This window comes from Siphateles boraxobius, unplaced genomic scaffold (genome assembly GCF_051911475.1).
Source record: "Siphateles boraxobius isolate OS27281-9 unplaced genomic scaffold, OSU_SipBor_1 9, whole genome shotgun sequence".
Lineage (NCBI taxonomy): Eukaryota > Metazoa > Chordata > Actinopteri > Cypriniformes > Leuciscidae > Siphateles > Siphateles boraxobius.
The window spans coordinates 5656131-5675987 of NW_027509219.1; the positions used below are offsets into that span (position 1 = coordinate 5656131).

General features: G+C 36.5%; 1 protein-coding gene across 1 annotated transcript in view; it reads right to left on the reverse strand.

Annotated features, from left to right (window-relative positions):
* mtor (mechanistic target of rapamycin kinase) overlaps positions 1–19857 on the reverse strand; it is a 234686-nt gene that overhangs the window by 78742 nt on the left and 136087 nt on the right. The window contains exons 35-39 of the mRNA XM_077224547.1: positions 18393–18518; positions 17329–17460; positions 12767–12882; positions 6188–6305; positions 354–551 (exon numbers count right to left, since the gene is read on the reverse strand). Of these exons, the coding sequence (XP_077080662.1) occupies positions 354–551; positions 6188–6305; positions 12767–12882; positions 17329–17460; positions 18393–18518 (690 nt within the window). The remainder of the gene's footprint in view (positions 1–353; positions 552–6187; positions 6306–12766; positions 12883–17328; positions 17461–18392; positions 18519–19857) is intronic.

Below are 19857 nucleotides of genomic sequence, written 5' to 3' on the forward strand. Positions count from 1 at the left end.
GTGGTTAATTCATGCATGTTGCATGTGCAGCAGGAGCAGCGGCAGCAGCATGCTCACAGCGATGTCTGTGAAGGTATTGGCAGTGGAAAGTCTTGGTACTTGCTCTGCAGCAGCAGCGGCAGCGTAGCAGATCTATTCCGCCAAGACCAAAAACATTAACATTGCCATATCCCTTACCATGCCAATCTCTATTACCACACCAATCTCCCAAGAGTTGTCATGACAGAACTTGTTTTAGAAAATTGTTTACAAGTTGTTTGGAAATGTAGTAAAGGCGAATATTGGAGAAGCTTTGCACACAAGCGTCAAATAATACTTCATTGTTTGATGTCTGGCTTTGGTTAGTTCCTCACCTCATTGAATTTCTTCTGTCCAGGGGAGGGTACAGGACTGTGCTCTGTGCTGTCTGCCTCACTGTCACTGTTACTGGCTTCACTGTTGGCACTGGCACCACTTGCGTGTCGTAGTTTTTTCTTTTCATCCCGGCCCTGGTTCTGGTGCTTGTAGTGAAGCACGGCCTCAAAGTTCATTACTGCCCAAGCGTGCCAGGCCTGCAGAGGCAATCTCTTTTATCTCAGGTTTTGACAAAATTGAAAACAACATCACAAATCCAAATACACATAACTTTACTGAACAGTTTAGTTATTAGCTTGCTTTTTTTCAATCCATGTGATAATGAAAAAAACTTGGTGAATAACTTGAAAAGGGATGTACACAGGAGATCCCCCCGCAATATGATTTGAAGCTCTTTTGCAAGGAGTGGGAAAATAATTAACAAACAAAAGTGGGATGAGGTGATGGACTCTTATTCAAAAAGATTGGCAGCTGTATCAAAAGCAAAAGTAATAAATCAAGTATTAGTTGAGGGGGGTGTACACTTGTGCAGCAAGGTTATTTTAAGTACTTCATATTTTTGATTTTCCTTTAATATTGTTTTATCTATATTAATTCAAACTAATGTTTTAGAATAGCATACTGTAGTTAACCAAGATCACATATATAGTATGTTTGGTATATTTGTAATGCAATTTTAATTTCCTGTACGCTCATTTACATTATATTTTGCTAATTCTGTTATACATTAGTATTGAGGTATATAGTACATGAGGTTGCTGAGCTAAAAGTCTTTGAATGAAAGTTTGTGCAGGACTCGGCCTTGATGATCAAAGATCTTCTGCATCAACCAGGTTCTCTCTCATCAATACAACGTCACTAAAGATCCACTGGAGCCCCAAAAAATGGCATCAGGATTCCTTTTCAAACAGGCAAGATGTGCAAGTATCAGACTTTTTCTTATGATTTGATATATTAAAGGTGAAGTATGTAGTTTCTGGGAAACTAGTGGCAGCTAATGGAAATACAAAAATAAAGCATATTTTGCAAACGCCCCCTTGGCGTTTGGCGCCCCCTCCAACTAAAATATCAAAAATACAGCTCTTACGGGTGCTTGTGATGGCATGTCTCAATAGGTAAATGTAGCTAAATGGAATAAAAGTCTAACATATTAAGAATTTACTTTTTAGGATTACTTTTAACTGTGGTGCTACATGTCATGTGTAAGCAATTGTCTACTCTAGACTAGGGCTGCAACAACTAATCGATAAAATCGATAATAATCGATTATGAAAATCGTTGTCAACGAATGTCATTATCGATTAGTTGGTCTGCTTACGTCACGGGGAGCGTTTACTGGTGATTGGTTGAAACAGGCCAATCAGGATGCTCTCTGTCTTACACGCGCTTCATGAGGCACATACGCACACACGCACGGCCTCTCTCCCTCCGTTGCTCTGCCGAGTGCGCGCGCTACACGGTTTGGAGCAAAGTCTCTTCTGGCTCGCATGCGCGCTCTTGCTTGCGCGCTCAAATCCCGGGAGTTTGAACTAATTTGCGGGTATCAGGGAGCCGCATAAGCCGCTATCAATATGCGGGTGACTCCCAGAACTTCCGGGAGACTTGGGATGTCTGTATTTTGTCTCGAGCATCAGGTTGCGCAATCAGTTCGCTCGCAACATAAGTGATGGATTAAAATAGCGCTACCGCAGAAATAGGTTAAATTAAAACGGTCTTTACAAAGCGAAGCACTAAATATAAAGGCAGTTAATAACAGCAGCAGTAAAAGATTGTTTTTTAGTCACTGTACTCAGTGGTTTTCAGCGAATGTTTGTGCACTAATGCATCATTTTTCCTGTCTTTTTAATCAAGCCTGTTAGCTTGCTGCGTACCTCCATTACGTTCTCTTTTTATAGCATTTGTCTACTATTAAGTTTTAATTGTTTTTCAAACGCGATCGACTGCGGCTCTACGTTCACACGCTTGTTTTCAGTCTTTCTATATTTATTTTATCAATGTATCCTTATAATTCAATTAATTTTAAATAAAAATTAAATGAATTATATATTTTAGATGTTTTTAGTTTATATCTTCACATCTGAACAACATGTCTGTGTAAATTTGTTTTAACAAAAATTGTTAAAACAATATGTTGGATATAAATGTTTTTTTTTTTGCATTAATCATGGTTGTCAACTTGCCATCAGCAATTATCATTAAAAACAATGCAAATATTGATATTACTAAAACTCAATGTGTGGCTTTTGCACTTTTTAAAGTACACTTTTACACATAAATATCCTAATTTAGGGTTTTAGGTAACACTTTATTTTACGGTGTCCTTGTTACATATGTTACATGTACTTACTGTAGTAATAACAGTAAATTATGCATAATTACATGCAACTAACCCTCAACCAAATCCTAATCATACCCTATTCCTATAGTAAGTACATGTAGTTACTTAATATTACTCTGTACTTAAATATATAATTACACTGTAACAAGGACACCTTAAAATAAAGTGTAACCGGGTTTTATTTAGTCATAATAAACATAAAAATCTAATTGAATTTTTATCCGATTAATCGATTAATCGAAAAAATAATCGTCCGATTAATCGATTATCAAAATAATCGTTAGTTGCAGCCCTACTCTAGACTAAGGTGTCTCGCTTATAATAAACCCATCCAACATATCTGCGCCACAACTTGAGGCGGTCTACACTGAACAGATCAAATTAAACATTATAAACTGGTACATTTGTCTTTCTATTCAAATAGTACGGCCTATGCAAATGTGACGTTGACGCATCCAACGTGAGTGAAATGCCCGTGCTCAGCTGTCAAGTCAACCTATGTAATTCGCAAGGAAATGTGCTGCCATTAGCAGTTGGATCGCAGGAGTTTATCTGAGGATATGTTAGCATGGCAGGTTATATCCAGCGTAATTTTTTTTTTTAAATGATTAAACACCTTGTTGTCAAAGTTAGTATTGTGGCATTATGTGTGGTCAGACATGTGTTTCGCTATATTTTTAGCAGTTATTAGACAGTTTGAGGATCCGCTGGAGTCACAAGGTTTAGTCACAAGCTCTTAGTATAAAGTTCAATTTAAGCTCTGATATAAAGTAAAGGCAAAATTTAAATAAATAAATAACGTTATTAACCGTATTTCTTCTAATCAAACAGAAGTGTTAAAATACTGATTTTGCTTGGAGTGAACTGATTGAATTTATTCCTGTTTTTAAGCCCTGCTTTAAAGAAAAGTTGAATTTATTTTTCCATGTAACACGTCAGCCACGGTCACACACCAGCTAAACTCTGCTGAATATCAAATACTGCCAGAACTCCATGCTTTTATTCTTTACTCGGCTTCAGCTTTAACCCTCTTCCAATACCAAACTGTTAACATATATGTTAGAAAAGTTTTTAATGTTGTCAAACGGGTGGTAAAATGCCCTTTTCACAAGATGTAAAATAAATCTCTGATGTCCCCAGAGTGTGTGTGTAAAGTTTTAGCACAAAATACCCCACAGATATTTTTATATAGTATGTTAAAGTTGTCACTTTTTGAGGGTTAGCAAAAACACACCGTTTTGTGCCTGGCCCTTTAAATGCAAATGAGCTGCCTCAGAGGGCGGGGTTTCAAGAGCTCTTGTGTTAACAGCTGCGATTACCTCACGCAGACACACTAAAATGACAGAAACTGTTCTGCCTTTAATGTTAAAACAGAGTCAGACAAAGATGGAGAGACTCAAGAAGAAGTGACAACATGTAGAATGCAACAGGACATATCTGAATGGTTAGTTGATGAATTTATGTTGCTGATGTGGAGTTAACTATCTTCAATTAGCATATTCTGTCATGATAATCTATAAATCACTCGTATAGGAACTGTTGTGAGATTCACACAGTAACTTTTTATTGCACGTGAAAAGAAGGATGCTAAAGTTTGAGCTGACTCACAAATGTACTCTCATACAACAACTTTTCCTCTTCTCAACATGGACTGCGTGTCCCGGGGGCGGGGTTTATGTACATTTCAGGGTTGGTGATGTCACTTACTCGGGAGGAATGTCGTGTAGTCCCTACCAGCCGTTTGTTGTAGTCCTTTTCTTTAAAAGCAAATATCTCCCTTTGCTTCGAACTTTGAGCGTTGTAACTTTGCAGATGTTGTTTATGCTCAAACAGCAACATTTCACACTAGCTAAAGTTAGAAAAGTGAAATCGTGTTTTACCACCCCTTTAATAAAATCTTTTTTGTATCGCACTTGAGGTTGTTTTTTGTTTTGCTCATAACAGGAGTCCATAATCATGCTAATCACAGCTACTTGTCCTTAGAAAATTCTTGATCAGCATTAGCAGGGGCGTAGCACGAAATTTTGGGCCCTGGGTACAAACCATCTTGCTGGGCCCCCGTACCAAATACCATAGTATGGGTGGGGTATTGCATTTTTCTCATAAAAACACTTAAAATGTAAACAAATGGTTGCTAAAATATTCTTAATTGTCACAATACCTTTTTTAAAGTGTAGGCTAAGTACAAGTTATTTGATGATTATTTGTCTGTTTAAAATAAATGCAAACTATAGAATCACAGGGTACACTAACCACCAAACTAGACATTCAGTCTCTGAATTACGTTTTAAAATAAGTCATTTTCAATCATTAAGATGTGCATTAAACTGAGAAGAATCCTGTACTTAATGTAAGAGCGTGCGTGCACAAGCTAATTTGCATAATGCGGTAAAATTGTTGCTAACGATCTGTGTTTTCGCGGGTGTTAGATTTTGAAAATGGAGGGAAATATACAGTGTTTTCATGTAAACTTCTGACTCTGGGGAGAATTGCAGCAGAAGAGGAGACAAGCTCCAAGCTACCCAGGCCCCCCCCTGCCTCAGGCCCTGGGTACTCGGTACCCTTTACCCCCGCAGTCCGACGCCCCTGAGCATTAAGATATTATTGTCTATGGCAAAGAGAGTAATATCCTAGTATATAGATGTTTTCACTAGACTTCCATGGACGAGTGTTGGCAGGACCTAAGACCAATTCAGTCAGGAATCTCCCAAATCAGTTAAATGATCCAAATACTTTTATTGATCATAATTGAATATACATATTTCCATTTTTGGGCTAATTTGCTACAAACACCTTATTATTATTCAAATTACTATTATTATTTTATTAATTAAATTTAAGGTTTTGTCAAAATATGATGGCTGAACTTTGTTAAAAAAAAAAAAGCGTTAAAAAAAAGTCCCCGAAGCTAACTGAAAAAGATAGCTAAAACAAAAAACATTAAAAAACAAACAAACAAAAATTGTTACTTAAAATAAAATAAACATTAACTGAAATAAAAGGCTAGTATCAGTTTTTGATGTGGTCTCGAGGACAGTGAAATTTCAACAAAAATTTTGGCATTGTAAAAACTTAGAAACAAATAGAACTACTCATATTGTGATATAATATTTTGGTCAATACCAACAACTCCTACAAAGGCGAAAAAACGCACTGTCCTACAGACTGGGGTGTCTAAAATGCATTCATTTTTTGAAAAAACTCCTACACAGGTGACAAAAACCAACTGACAATGTCCATAAAATTACTACTTAATAATATTTTCATTGTTTGAAATGTTTCCTAAAATTGCTAAGTCCTACATTGCTATTGGATTTGTATTTGTGGTCCCAAACTTTTTTATTTAAATAGTTAAGTATTTATGCATCATGATATCATACACATCAAATGAGGATCAATAAGAATCAGAGATTTTGGAGTGACAATGTGGGCATGTTCTTGACAGGTTTCATGAGATTTATCCACATACATTTAAAGTTTGTGAGGTTGACGTACCTTGTACCAATTGCGATCATGCTCCGTTGAGTGACTGTAATATTGTAACACTTTAGGGATGGTACTCTCATTGATACCCTGAAGGCTGAGCTGCCACTCTCCCAGCTTCAGAAAACACCTGCACAGAGGAGAAACACATTAGAAATGGAAAAATTTGCACATGTGGAAAATGTCTTGTGTATTTCCAGCTACCACTACACAAATAATCTCACCTAAATAAATCATGAAAGCAGGGACAGAATCCTACTAAAAGTATAAGGCTTCATTCATACATTAGGTGTTTTTTCGTGCTAGGGTGTCTGACCTGACACTGCTATAACTGGGCGGAATTTAATGACTATGTAGGCAAGGAGCCCAGACTGTCAGGAAACTCCCTCAGATTTTAAAGCACATCAACTACTGTTTAAAGGAGCATTGCGGAAGTTCTGAAATGTCTAACCATTACTGACACCAGTGGCCATTAGAGAAACTGCAGCCAGTCTCATGCTCGTCCTCGGTGCGCACGCTTGCACGCTCGTTGGCCGAACTAGATAAGGCTCTCTTTTTTTTTAACTTACCAGGAGTTTCCGTGGGTGTCTGGATTGTGCTGGAGGCTGGCCGCTTCTTTCCGTCTGCAGAGTCAATTTGAAACACTATTGCTAGCGATTGCCGCTGCCGTACGGATGTAAGCCCAAGTAGATGAGAACGCGCATAACGTCACATTTTGTGAATATTCGCGCCAATTCGGACCAGACTCCTCCACACACAATTGGGACTACAGGCTGATAGAGGCAACCGTGGTGGACAGTCAGGGTGTCATTCTTTCTATTACAATATGGTTGGCTCATAAATGTACAAATGAAAACTCTATTTTAAAGATTTTTTAAAGTAAAAACCTACACATAGCCCCTTTAAGCAATTTATTTGTTCAGCCCTGAATTGACCCTTTGCACTGTGCTTTGAGATGTACTTTCGATTTAAAATAAAGTGACTCATTCGTTACCAATGTGTACGGCCATTGCCGGAAGCCAGTGTGTTTATAAAGTTTTAAATATGGATATTTTTCTTTTGTTGATGTGAACTCTGATAAATTTGCATATAGCATGGGAATTAAAGGCCGGACTTACATTATTTTTGCGGAGACCCATTTATTTAGCCGTTTACATTAAGCGTAAATGGAACCGTATTAACAAATAAGACAGCAATCCGATCAGTAGAAATGGATAAAGTGAACAGGTGTAAACAGGTCCTGTGTTTCTTTGCCAGTGAGTCCTGTGCTCTCACATTTCACATGTACGTTCTTAGCCTTGAAAAGTCTGACGATCTAGCCTGTCAGTCTAGTTTTTGCTCACATTTCTCCTTTACCCAGTTTGTTCTGTGGTTGTCCGTCTCCTACAGAACACACCAGTCTCGGACTGCCCAATATAACGTTCCTGGTTCTGGATTCTAGATCCCTTTCCTGCCAGGGCCAGTTGCATAAACATAGCCATAATGTTAAGACTGTCTCTTAAGAACTAGTATGATCAACTAGAAGTTATTTAGAGGTAATCAGTCTCACTGTTTGGTGTCAAATTAGACCAATCTACGTTTTTATGTTACTGACTTTAAAAAGTTATTAACAGTCTTAAATAAAAAAATTGGATGACTAACTTGTAAGACTAGTCTTAACAGTTTATGAAATTGGCCAACCGGTATTGCTCGCTTCTCTGGACTGTCTAACTTTGTGACTTGCGCTCGCCCTTGACTTTGATTCTATATGGACTCATCTCAGGCTCTGATCTGCTTGCCTCTTTCACTGATGATTCAGATTTGGTCACTGTTTGAATGGAGATCTGGGTTGACCCACGCCTGGCTGTTCTCTCTTTTGCCTACACTCCTTGTGTTGGCCTGGAGGCAGGAAGCTTGTGCTGTTTCGGTTTTGAACGTTATCGATAGTCTAATTAAACATCTGTCTGCTCTTGGGTCCTTCAGTCTAGAAACCCCGACAAATTATAACAAAAACTACTAGCCCAACTAAGTAAACGGTAAGTATTAAACTTACTTACTAAAAAGAACAAAAGAACAAATTACAAGCAATAGCACAAATAAATACAGAACAAAAATACAGGTGAAAATTCAGCCACAAGCGGCAATCATCAGGGTCCAATAGCCCATGTGGATGATTAGTAATCAAATTGAAATGTATCTTGGAAAATTTTAAATTTATTTTAGAAAAATGTAAATGTATCTTGAGGTTTTTACAGCAAAGTCCATCTTGAATCTTCAGTGAAAGTAAGTGACACACAGCAACACAGGTGTCAAAAGGGGCAAATGACTTGCAAACCACTCCCTCTTACTGTTAAATGATAATACCTAGAATATCAAAATCAACTGCTGGCGGTAGATCCTCTTCCTATTTAGCACCAAAACTTTGGAACAGTCTTCTTAACATTGTCTGGGAAGCAGACACAGTCTGTCAGTTCAAAGCTAGACTAAAAACACATCTCTTTGACCTAGCATTCACATAATACATTATCAACTTCTATAATTCAATATTAGGCTGCATAGATTAGGTCAGCCGGAACTGGGAACATTTCCCTTAAATCCTGATGTACTCGTTACATCATAAGAAGAATGGCATCTACGCTAATTTTAGTGTATTTGTTTATCCCGAGGTTTTCCCGCAGCCTGCCAGATCCAGGCCGTTTCCAGATCTGACGAAGGACCTTCGCCTGGACCCGTTGACGATGCAGTGCCAACTAGTCTCTCCCTATGGAGGATCCCCACTCTACAGATAAAGCGTTGTGGAATTTTCGGTTCGCGTACCTGCCCGAAGTGATAAAATAAAATTCTGCATCGAAATTTATAGGCAAGACAAGTAGTTTGTTTAGGCATGGTTTGTAGGGAATTACAAACCTCCACAAAATATTCAAACGCACATAACTATAGAATCAATTCTTAATGCGCATGTGAACGCCATCAGCGTCTATCACAGATTCACGTTTAAAGTCTGTTTAGAGAGAACGGTGTTGTCTTAGCGGCCCCTAATTTAATAACATATGACCAATTCGATGGAAGTGAATCAATCAAAACTAACTTTAGCTGGAAATAACATTATTCAAGAACCACTATAAAACCAAACCAATCTCTGTTACCTTAAACTATATGTTTATCTCTGTAAAAAGCTGTTTTGAGACAATCTACATTGTTAAAAGCGCTATATAAATGAGGATGACTTGACTATGACTTGACTTAAGAGAAGTTTGAATAAAAAAAATAGTGTAAAAAAGTTTACTGTTGTAAGGCATGCAATTATTATATTTGTTCTGTATGTGTGGACTATGAAATGATATTCCAGACATTATTCAAAAGGAATTGCAAGTTGTATTTGCAATTGCGTTTTCAATTTGTGGACGCATTTAATGTGACAATACAAACGCAATTGCAAATCGCGCATTACCGTTTGCATTTTCGTTTAAGCGAACGCATACTGACTGCCAAATTTCAAATGGAAAAGCAAAGTCCGTTTGCAACTGTGTCCCATTTCTTACGAGTTTTGGCCCTGTCATATTTAAATAGCAATTTCAATTACCACGTCTGCTTTTTCACTTTCTCAGCGTCGCGTATGTAGCCAGCAAAAACTCAAATGGAATACTAATTCCCTGAGTATTTCCATTTCCGATGCCTTTGAAACCTGTCAATCAGTGTCAAGGGTGGGATTATGCTATGGGGCGTGTTTGTGTTGGAAAGTGACGTCACTCACAGTCGACGGTCAAGAGGTGTTTTATCGAATACAAAATTATACATACATACAACCAAGGCAAATGTATATAATAAGAACGACTAAAAGGCTCAACACAGTTTAAAGGAACACCCCACTGTTTTTTGAAATTGGGGTTATTCACTGTCTCCGCTACATTTAGATAGGTGGGCAAATGCATTTTTGTCTCAGTGCATGCATTGTCTTAATCTGGCAGTGTTCTGTTCAACATAGTTTTCTATGTCAGTGGCTGCAAAGATAAAGTTGACGATGCAAACTCGCCATCTTCGCATGTAGTGAACGCGCCTATAGAAAGAAACACTTCATATGAATTAGCCTACATAAGCAGAGAGCAGCCAATTTCTTATAGTTTTTAGTTTTCTTCAAGCTTTCTATAGATATACTTATCAGGTATGTGAGACAAGTATCTTATAGGCCTACGCTGAGTTTTGGTTCATTTATGAGACGCGCTCCAGTTCACGCGCCGGCGCCTCCGTGTCCTGATTATATTGTCTGCTATATTTGCTTCTTATTTATTAATCCAGGAAAATTTGTTGATGAAACATTGATTAAAATGAAGATACAATTTATACAAAACGAAATTCATTTTAAAGAAAGGCTTGGACTTCAAATTAATGTAAATTTCAAATTAATTTGAAGATATGATCTGCAGCTCAAAACTTTATTTATCTTAAGGTCCTTTTACTATTTATTATAAAATCCTATAGAGAGCAGTCCACCTATTTCAGGTTTTCAAAACATGCTCTTGACAATAAGGATGTTCCAAAAGTAAGGGATCACCCTCATGCTAATAACTCATGTTGGCCAATTTCTAAAAATGTGGGCTGAAATCAACAACAAAAAAGTACTTATATTTCACACAGAAGTTAGAAGAATCAATAATTGAATATTATACCCAATTTTGTGTCATTAGCTTAGCAAACATGCTACTGAATAAAGAGAAATGCAGACATTAAAAACCATACATTTCATTCAATAAAGTATTGCAAAAATTGTAAAAATGGACAATTTGTAATAGAGTGTGCAAATAATTTTTGTGTTTACTAGAGTGAGCATCATATTGTAAGCTTAAATGTTAACATCAAACTTTTCCGGAAAGTTGCTGCTTAAAGGTGCACTATGCAGGATTATCCCAAAAAATAATGTATAGACTTGGACAAAAACAATCCCTCTCAATCATTACTTATGATCCACTAGAATTGTGTGATGTTTGCCTTTACAGAGAGACTGTCCTCTACCTGTATATTCTTTTTTCATTCTTCTATTTCTATGCTCGGGATGTTTCTAGGCTGCTACTGTATACATGCTACTGTATACATAATCCACATAACAGTTAATATTTTTAGGCTTAGTTTTAATCTAGCGTGTGTGATGAGTGAGCTATCAGCAACCAATCGCATGCAACACTTTGTCTCCCTCACACTCTCTCTTCTCCCCATCTGTCAAGCAACGTTAGCAACTGTCACGATAACAAATTTTGCTGGACGATAAATTGTCCAAGAAATTATTGCGATAAACGATAATATTGATAATAAACAATAATATTGTTGTTCTGAGACCATTTTCATCTATAATTATGATAATGGCATAATAATGCAGGTACAACTTTTCAAAGATCAATAAACTTTTATTTCTAAAGACTATTTAACACTGAAAACGGAAAACATTTTAAATATCCGCAATAAATGAACAAAACAACCAAAAACAATAAAAGCAATGGACTCTCAGTCTCTGTTAACAAAAAAATGCACTTGAATAAATACCAAACACAATAAATAAAATGGATGTAAACAAAATTGCACTTCAAAAAATATTAAACATTAGGCTCAGACATAAATAGTGATACATTCCATAACAGGCAAAACTGCCAGTGTAAACCTTTGTAAACATAAGATAGGCCTACAATAAATATATTTTATCAACTTAAATAATTCACAAATTATGACGACAAAAAGAAAACACTGAATAATTTTGAAGCTTTAAAAAAACGTCAATTTTTTTCCCATCAGACTAAGTTTTTTCGTCAAATAAAAATAGCAGGCCTACCTCAGTCCACACCTTGTCTAGTTTTTATTTAAAAAATGTAACATGTCATGATGTGGGATTAGTCTGGAGCGCAGTTAGAGCCGCGGCAGAAAACACCCTCTACGATGGCACAGATGTCCCGGGAATAAAAAGATAACGTCTCGCTAGAGTGGCCAGCTTTGGGAAGCGCCTTTCATTTGCTTGTGGATGTTTGCGTCGCAAGTGATATTGCATTGTACTTGCGCTACTGCTTTATTTTAATACCGCGTAGCATATTTTGCAAATAACTTCGTTGCCCTTTCTGTCGAAATGGTCCCACATAGTAGCCTACTTTTCGCTCGCTTCATTTGGCTTACTCAGCTAAATATGTCTGTAGGTGTGTGGTTGCACGTGTCAACGCACCCAGTGAGTTAACAAATATAGGCTGGATATATATATACACACAGAGAGAGAGAGACGAGGAAAACAAACAAGCATGCAAATGGAAATTATAGCGGCCAAAAAAATTATCAAGCTCATTTTTTTTTATCGTGCAATTAATTGATTTATTGACTACCGCGACAGGCCTAATGCACCACCGTGCAAAATACATTGTAACATTGAAATGTATTGTTCAATTTCTTCTCTTCCAATTTTGTTTAAAGAATGTATTTTATACAATAATCTCAAAATCAAAATAGTTTAATTATAATTAAATTACAAGAATAGACTAATATTAACAAATGATTTTTAAGTTTTGATTAAGTTATATTTGCTATTAAATACGTTTTGTATATTTAAAAAAGGTTAAAGATATGGTCGTGAGTTGTACTTACCGTGCCATTAGTTTGTGCAGCTCCAGTTTGTGCTGCTGGTCATCGGCTGCGATGGCGTGTTGTGCTTGCTGTTGCATACCCTGCACAAAGTGCTGCATATGCTGGAATGCATCAATCTGAGAGAGATGCAGATAGAACAAATGCCTGAATATATCATGCAAGTAAATCCCTGGAAAAACAGTGATGGATCATGCTCAAACCAGCAACTTGCTAGTTGCAAGCCATGAGCATTAACCACAATGCCACAACAGCTGATTTTCTAGAGACTTGAATAAGCTGGCCATTGCAACAGTATTTTACTTGACTAATAGACATTCAATACAGAAATTGTTCAACTCATTCAACAACAAACAACTAGTCAATTGTGTTTAGTGATTTCTATTAAAGTGACCATTTGCAATTCACAATTCAATATGTTTTAGTAATTTTGTGTATTTGTTTCTCATATTTTTTTCCTTTACAGGAATATTTCAACGAGGCTGATGTTTGTATACCAAGAATTTTTACGCTGCATGCAGGAACTGGCTCTCTGGTTTGGTCTGGGATTTTTAGTGTCTGGCACCTGCATAGACTCTCAAAGACATAACATAAACTATATTATGGGACATTGACGTGATGTCATCATACTGTCTTGAAAAGCTATGATTTTCCCTCTTAAATTTTCATCATTTGGCAGAACAGCCAAAAGCACAAATTTTTTTCCCCATCAACAAACTTGCCTATTCAAATTATGTTGTAGTTCTTTAAACATTTCCTGAGGTGTAACAGTACTCATAATGAACTGTAAAAAACATATTTTCAAAATAAACAATGTGGATAAAAATTAAACAAACTAACATTATCTAATTAGATCATTAAATTACAGTCTATTTAAAAAATCTGATCATGAATCTACTATTCTGTCACCAATTATTGAGTCTTGTGGTGCAACACAAAAAAACGTTCTAACCGGGCAATCTTTTTTCATCCTTGAAAATCTTGCTAATCAGAACCCCAACAAGAACAAGTATTTTCAAAAGCCTAAGTAAAAAGGAGGGAGAGCTTGCCTTGATCTCCAGCTATTATTTAAATTTGTTTATGTGGAGATATTTAAGTTTTTTTACATTTATATGGGAGCCTAATTGGTGGACATAGGTGTGTCAAAATAGTGTAATAGTTTGAAATGTCCTTACAATGTTGTCATGGGGTGTGGACTCCATCTATTGATTCAAAACGGCATTATTCTTAAATCAAAATAAGTTAATTAGGTTCTATTCCTTTTCCAGCCATGCAATATTCTAGTTATAGTTTTTATAATGTAGTTATTTGGACCTCAAATATGCGATTTATAATGTATATAAACATAATGGCTGTTTGAACTATTTGAAAGCACATGTACCCGCTTGGAACAGTATTATCTCCTTCGGGAATTCGCTCTTTTTTGGATAGTGGTTACACATGATATATAATTTGTTTTGGGTATATCATATGGGAAAATCTTTGGTCTTATTAATGTATTACTTGTTCCAGAGCACTTTTTCTAGAGGAGGACTCTTGCACCTTATTTGTGGCCTCTGGACAATATAAACCCTTGGGCTTTTTGGCCTATATTCGTGTGTGGATCTTTTTTTTTTTTTTTTTTTTTTTGTTGTTGTTCCAGAGCAAATCGATTTGGCTAAGGAAAAAGTTAAGTTTCATAACTTGACAAACTTAATATTTTTAATTTGACGATAACTTTATATTTTAACTGACAAATGCATTTACTAGTGCTGTCATTGGAAATTCCCATAATTGTTAAAAGGATACTATATGACAAAGATATTCCTCAGCAGACATTCAAACTGATTTTTAAATGATGAATATAAGTCTGACCTGAAGAATAAATGCTATATCAGATGCAGGTGATATAACTGCTCTCTCATAATACTCTAATGTACTACAATAAAAAAATAAGCTTCAACTAAGCAACTCAGCGTTCCTTCATTGCTACAGTAGGTCTAAAGTGACGTTTTAGACTGATTAAGTAACGGAGGGTTGGGCTCATCTGTTTAACTGTTAATTTGAGATTTGAATCAGTGTCAGACGGTCTGGCTCTGCACAAAAGAGGGTTTTTAAAGACACTTGTGGCCAAGTGCGTCAACCTGTTTTCTAAAAGCAATATCACATTGTCGTAGTCGTGCGATATGGCTTTATATCAGCATAGCTGTGATTGCCTCTGGCACTGGCCTAACCACAGCCGTGGGAGACGCAGCTGGCACTGCATTGCATGGTTTAATTGCTATTATGTAACACTTTTGGTGCATTTGGAGTAGGCCGTGTCTCATGCACTGCGGTATAGCTATACCAGTGCTTAATATCGGCATGCTGAGGTTACTCGTTTTTCTGCCAACATGCTGCATCTCTGCACTCTCTTTTTGCAAATATTGAAACCTTTTTTAAAAATCAGCATCCGAAAACAGTAACCTTAATAGTTACTTGAGTAAGAGTAAAAAAGTATCCAATGAAAAAAGCTAGTTAGTTAGCTAGTTACTTCGATAACTTCGGATAAATATATAACAACAACACAATAGCATGTTATTATTTAGATAGATATTTAATTTAAATTATTATTATTATCATAATTAGATATATTCGCAACAAACACAGAAGAAACAAGCATTATTATTTCTGGCATCTTTAGCCCAAATATCATTGCATGTCCTTTGCTTTGTATAATATTAATGATTACTGCTACATTTGGATTATTAGACAACGTTGACAAAGTGAACCTTATTTAGGTTTAACAAGACTTTACATTTAACAAAAATAGAACTTTCTTTTTTTTGTAATAAAAAACAAACAAGCAAGCCCAGGCCAGGTGAGAAAGTAACACAACAGTAACCATGCATTACTTTGCATAAAAAGTAACTAAGTAATGCAATTAGCTACTTTTTTATGGAGTAACACAATATTGTAATGGATAACTTTACATCACAGCCAGTAGATTTGTTTTCTGTTAAAAAAACAAGGATGTTTTTAAGAAACAAGTTGGTGCTGGGCGGTAAACCGATTCAAACCGAAAACCGGTTTATATTTTCGTCACGATATTGATTTTGAATAAACCGCCATACCGGTGTATTTAATTACACAACGTTCCGTTACACACGTTACGCTGCGCGACACTGTTTCAGACGGACCCTTTACAATGTTGCACTTCTAAGCAGCGACGAGTGAGGGTAAACAAACAGCAGTGCCTCTTACGTTACATGGACGATGGATGCGGAGCGCATTATTGTAGCGCGAAAGTACAATGCGCGAGCGAGAATCTCTCTGCTCGCGCGCGGAATATAATGTGCCGCGGTCTCAGATACACGCTGCTCTTGTTAAAATAACTCTATTTTCTCTGGGCTCGCTCAGAGAATCCTGCACTTAAAACGTGTTCAGTGCAATCACGAATCTCTCCTTTTCCCCAGCTAAGAACTTTAGGTTATAATAATGTTTTCATAACGTTCCCATTAAGTTAAAAAAAAACGTTAACGTTATTTCTGAATGTTCTAGGAACATTCAAAATGTCCAGTTTTTTTGACGTTGTATTAACGTTATTTCTTGGTTATAAGAACTCCATTCAAAACGTTATTAGAACGTTCAATTCTCTCGTTATATAAACGTTGTATTAACGTTACTTCCTGGTTATAAGAACGTTATTAGAACATTAAGAAATAACAATTTTAGGTTATACTGGGCGCTATTCTATTCTACAATATTCACTAATGACAGTAAAATAGACCATCCTAAGTCAATTTACTGCAGTAATTCCTCTCTCAACCAGTAGAAAATGCTTTGAACACCTGATTATGCATGAAAAAAAAAACGTCATAAACCGGAAAACCGGCATAATTTAAAAAAAAAACGTGACATAAATTTTTGGTCAAACCGCCCAGCACTAAAACAAGTGTACTTTGTGAAGTTTTTGTGAGTCAGTCCTCCTCTCTTGAAGGAATGCTTCCATTGATCTTATTTAAAATGCTATGTTAGGCACATGGAATGTTGTTGGCAAGGCAGGAATTTCCCAAAACTCATTACAGTCCTGTTCAATTAAGCAGTTTTCTTTTGACACACTAAATGGAAACCAATAAATTTCACATGATTTTGTCTTAACCTCTAACACATATTGCCTAACGCAATAGAAAATATCTATTTGACATCTTTTATAATAAAAAATCCCTGCATTCCACAAACTGTTAAATTGATCTACTTCATCTTATTATTAAACATTGCATTAGTGTTTGTTGTTATGACATGAAAACGCCAATTAGCGTTGTCATGACATAATTTTTCTGTGACACCAGAATCGGATTAGTGAATAGCATTTCTGTCTCTTATGAGTAGTCTGTAGTCCCCATGAGCCAAGATTGCAGCACGCAAGTCATATATTTCGAGGACTGAACTTTCTAAATTAAACTGCTTTTAAGATGAATGGGAATTTTAATAGATGGCTTCCTCCAGATATTGCACATTTATTATTGGAGATTTTGCACATTCAAGCAGACAGAAGCTGTACATGACTGGAAATACTGCCCAGAGGGATTGATTCAAGTGTTTACCTTGCGAGTGCTCTTCCACATGTACTTCATATAAGCGTAGGTGACATGAGGGTGGGCAGTGGGCAGGGGATGGTCGAGCTGTTTAGAGGGATCCACACCGAGTAGGAGAACAAGCGTCTTATGGGCTAGTGCCTGAGGAACACAAGATTTGACATTAAATCTCAGAAACTAACAGTTTATCAGGGTTTTAAAAATGTGTTATTGCCATTAGCCAAACTGTTAGTTATTCAGACTTAGTCTTAATATTGATCTTTTATTTATGATGTTTCTAAAACATGTTTGTGTGGGAACTGCAGGGGGTTTGTGAGTTGATGAAACTCTAAACTCTAAACTTTCCACGATGCCCGAAAACACACTCTTCTCTTGTAATCCACCCGCAAAAACAACCTCCAACGGGACTGTAACGCACTACACTCGTCAGTAGAACATGAACCTATACTCTTTAAACCTTGCTGCTATATACTCATTTCCGTTGTCAATTTTCCTCTCCCCCAATCCTGCCAGAGTATAGTTTGGGAGGAGAAGACAGTACTTAAAGAAATCTATACAGTGTGACGATACAAATTAGATGGCAAACATCCGCAAACTAAGCGAAGTGTAAGTTCAGGCCCCCTTTTAATTTTTGTTGCTATGTGTTTACCTTATGAAACCTTGCAAAGTCTAAGTAGCAACTGATTCACGTTGTGCCTAACAAAGCCCCTTAGCTATTATAAACCAATGTAAACCATGGTTTATAGAGGCATATTACTTTAAATGTATAATATTTCCTTGTTGGCAAACTTTCACATCAAAGCTCAGGATAGTGAGTATTTATTTAAACATGAGACATGACAAACGTAGGCATACACAGGTACAATACAAAGTAAAAAAAGTTTTGTGCACAAGGTTTCGTTTTAGCTCTAGGTTCTAAACACTGTGCCACATTTTGGAAGACATTTAAACTTCCACAACTGAGTTTTTTCTTTTGTGAATTTGAGCTTTGAGCAATGATGTTTTATGTGTTACATAATGAGTTACATAATGAGTTCTAAGCTTGTGATTGGATGTAACACTGTTGTTCTTACTAGTCTTCCACTTTTTCCACAGAGGCTAGCATACTTCAACCACGTCCTCATGTCCTCATGTGGACTAATGACCAGGGAGCGCACCATCAAGATCCTCTGCCAGTCCTCCACAATACGCTGGCAACCCTGAAAAAAATAATTCACATTTTTAGCATTTACATTTATAAATTACGCTGAAACTTGAGTTGGTTAGTTTTAGACTTTTGAATTAAATTATAAGAAATTGGTAAAGAGCAGCTGACAACTCTAAAAATGGTGTGCTTGCCTTTAATTTAAGACAATTAGTTGACAAAGGGATGAAGACTTGTTGCCATTACCAATAGACATGGCCTACATATTAGCCAGACTTGACTACTGGCAAAAAGTATGGGTTAGTGTTGAGGTTATAAAGTGGGGTTAGTCCTTGGCCAGAATAAGCTGCTTCTACAAATGACATTTAGGGTTGGGTAAAGCTGAAAGCTGAGATTAGGAGCTGCTCGATTCTGATAGAGATCACGATTTTCCCACGACAGACAACTAAACAAAATAAATAAATATAATTTACTAGAGGTTCTGACAAAATGTTAATTGTGCAGTCTATTTAAAAGTGTTTAAATTATTTGAATGAATTGTTAACAGTCACTTGTCACCACCAAGTGGCGTAACGATGCAATCAATGTAATCGTTATTTAAAGCATCAAGTTTCTTTCAAAAGGTGATTTGCTCTATTTCGATTGCTACCGTAGACATCAGTGTTTTTTATCCAAACTATCAACTTTTATCCCAGTACTTCGAGATGATTTGAATATTTGTAACACAGAAATAAATGTTTACTGTTGTTGAAAAGACGGTTTTTGAAGCTGTACTATGCATGACAACTGCTTTCTATGGGTTAGTGGCAATGCCAACGCAGATTTGAATGATCCACTGTGATTTTGATAAAGGTTTAATAAGCTGTCATTTAAGAATAAGATTGTGCGGGTGTTTGAATCAAGATTGAGATTCTTTAAAGATTAATCGTGCAGCTCTAGCTGATTTCGATGAAAAGCTGACTGTACATTAACCCCTACCAATACAACTGATCACAGTGTTCTGTGCTTGTAATTCTCCTAGACTGGAGCTGGAGATTAACCATTGACTAACATTTGTTTGTCAATGATACATCAGTTCTGCACTCTTATGCCTTTGTTTATGAATGGAAAAGTCTGCAGGTTTGCACAATTAGTTCACATTGTTAATGGTTTGTTTTTCCCCAGTGGCAACTGCGCTCATGAACTCAACTCATACTCATTAAAATCCTCTGAACAAACAACCAATACCACATAGCGTGTACAGTACAGTGCTAGTGACAAAGAAACACCGACAACAGAGCAAACAGAGAGCAGGATGGATATATCAGAGAAAGATGTCTATGAAGTTAATGTATCAAATTAATAGAATGTTAAACAAATGAAATATTTATGTCAAGTCAAGTCACCTTCATTTA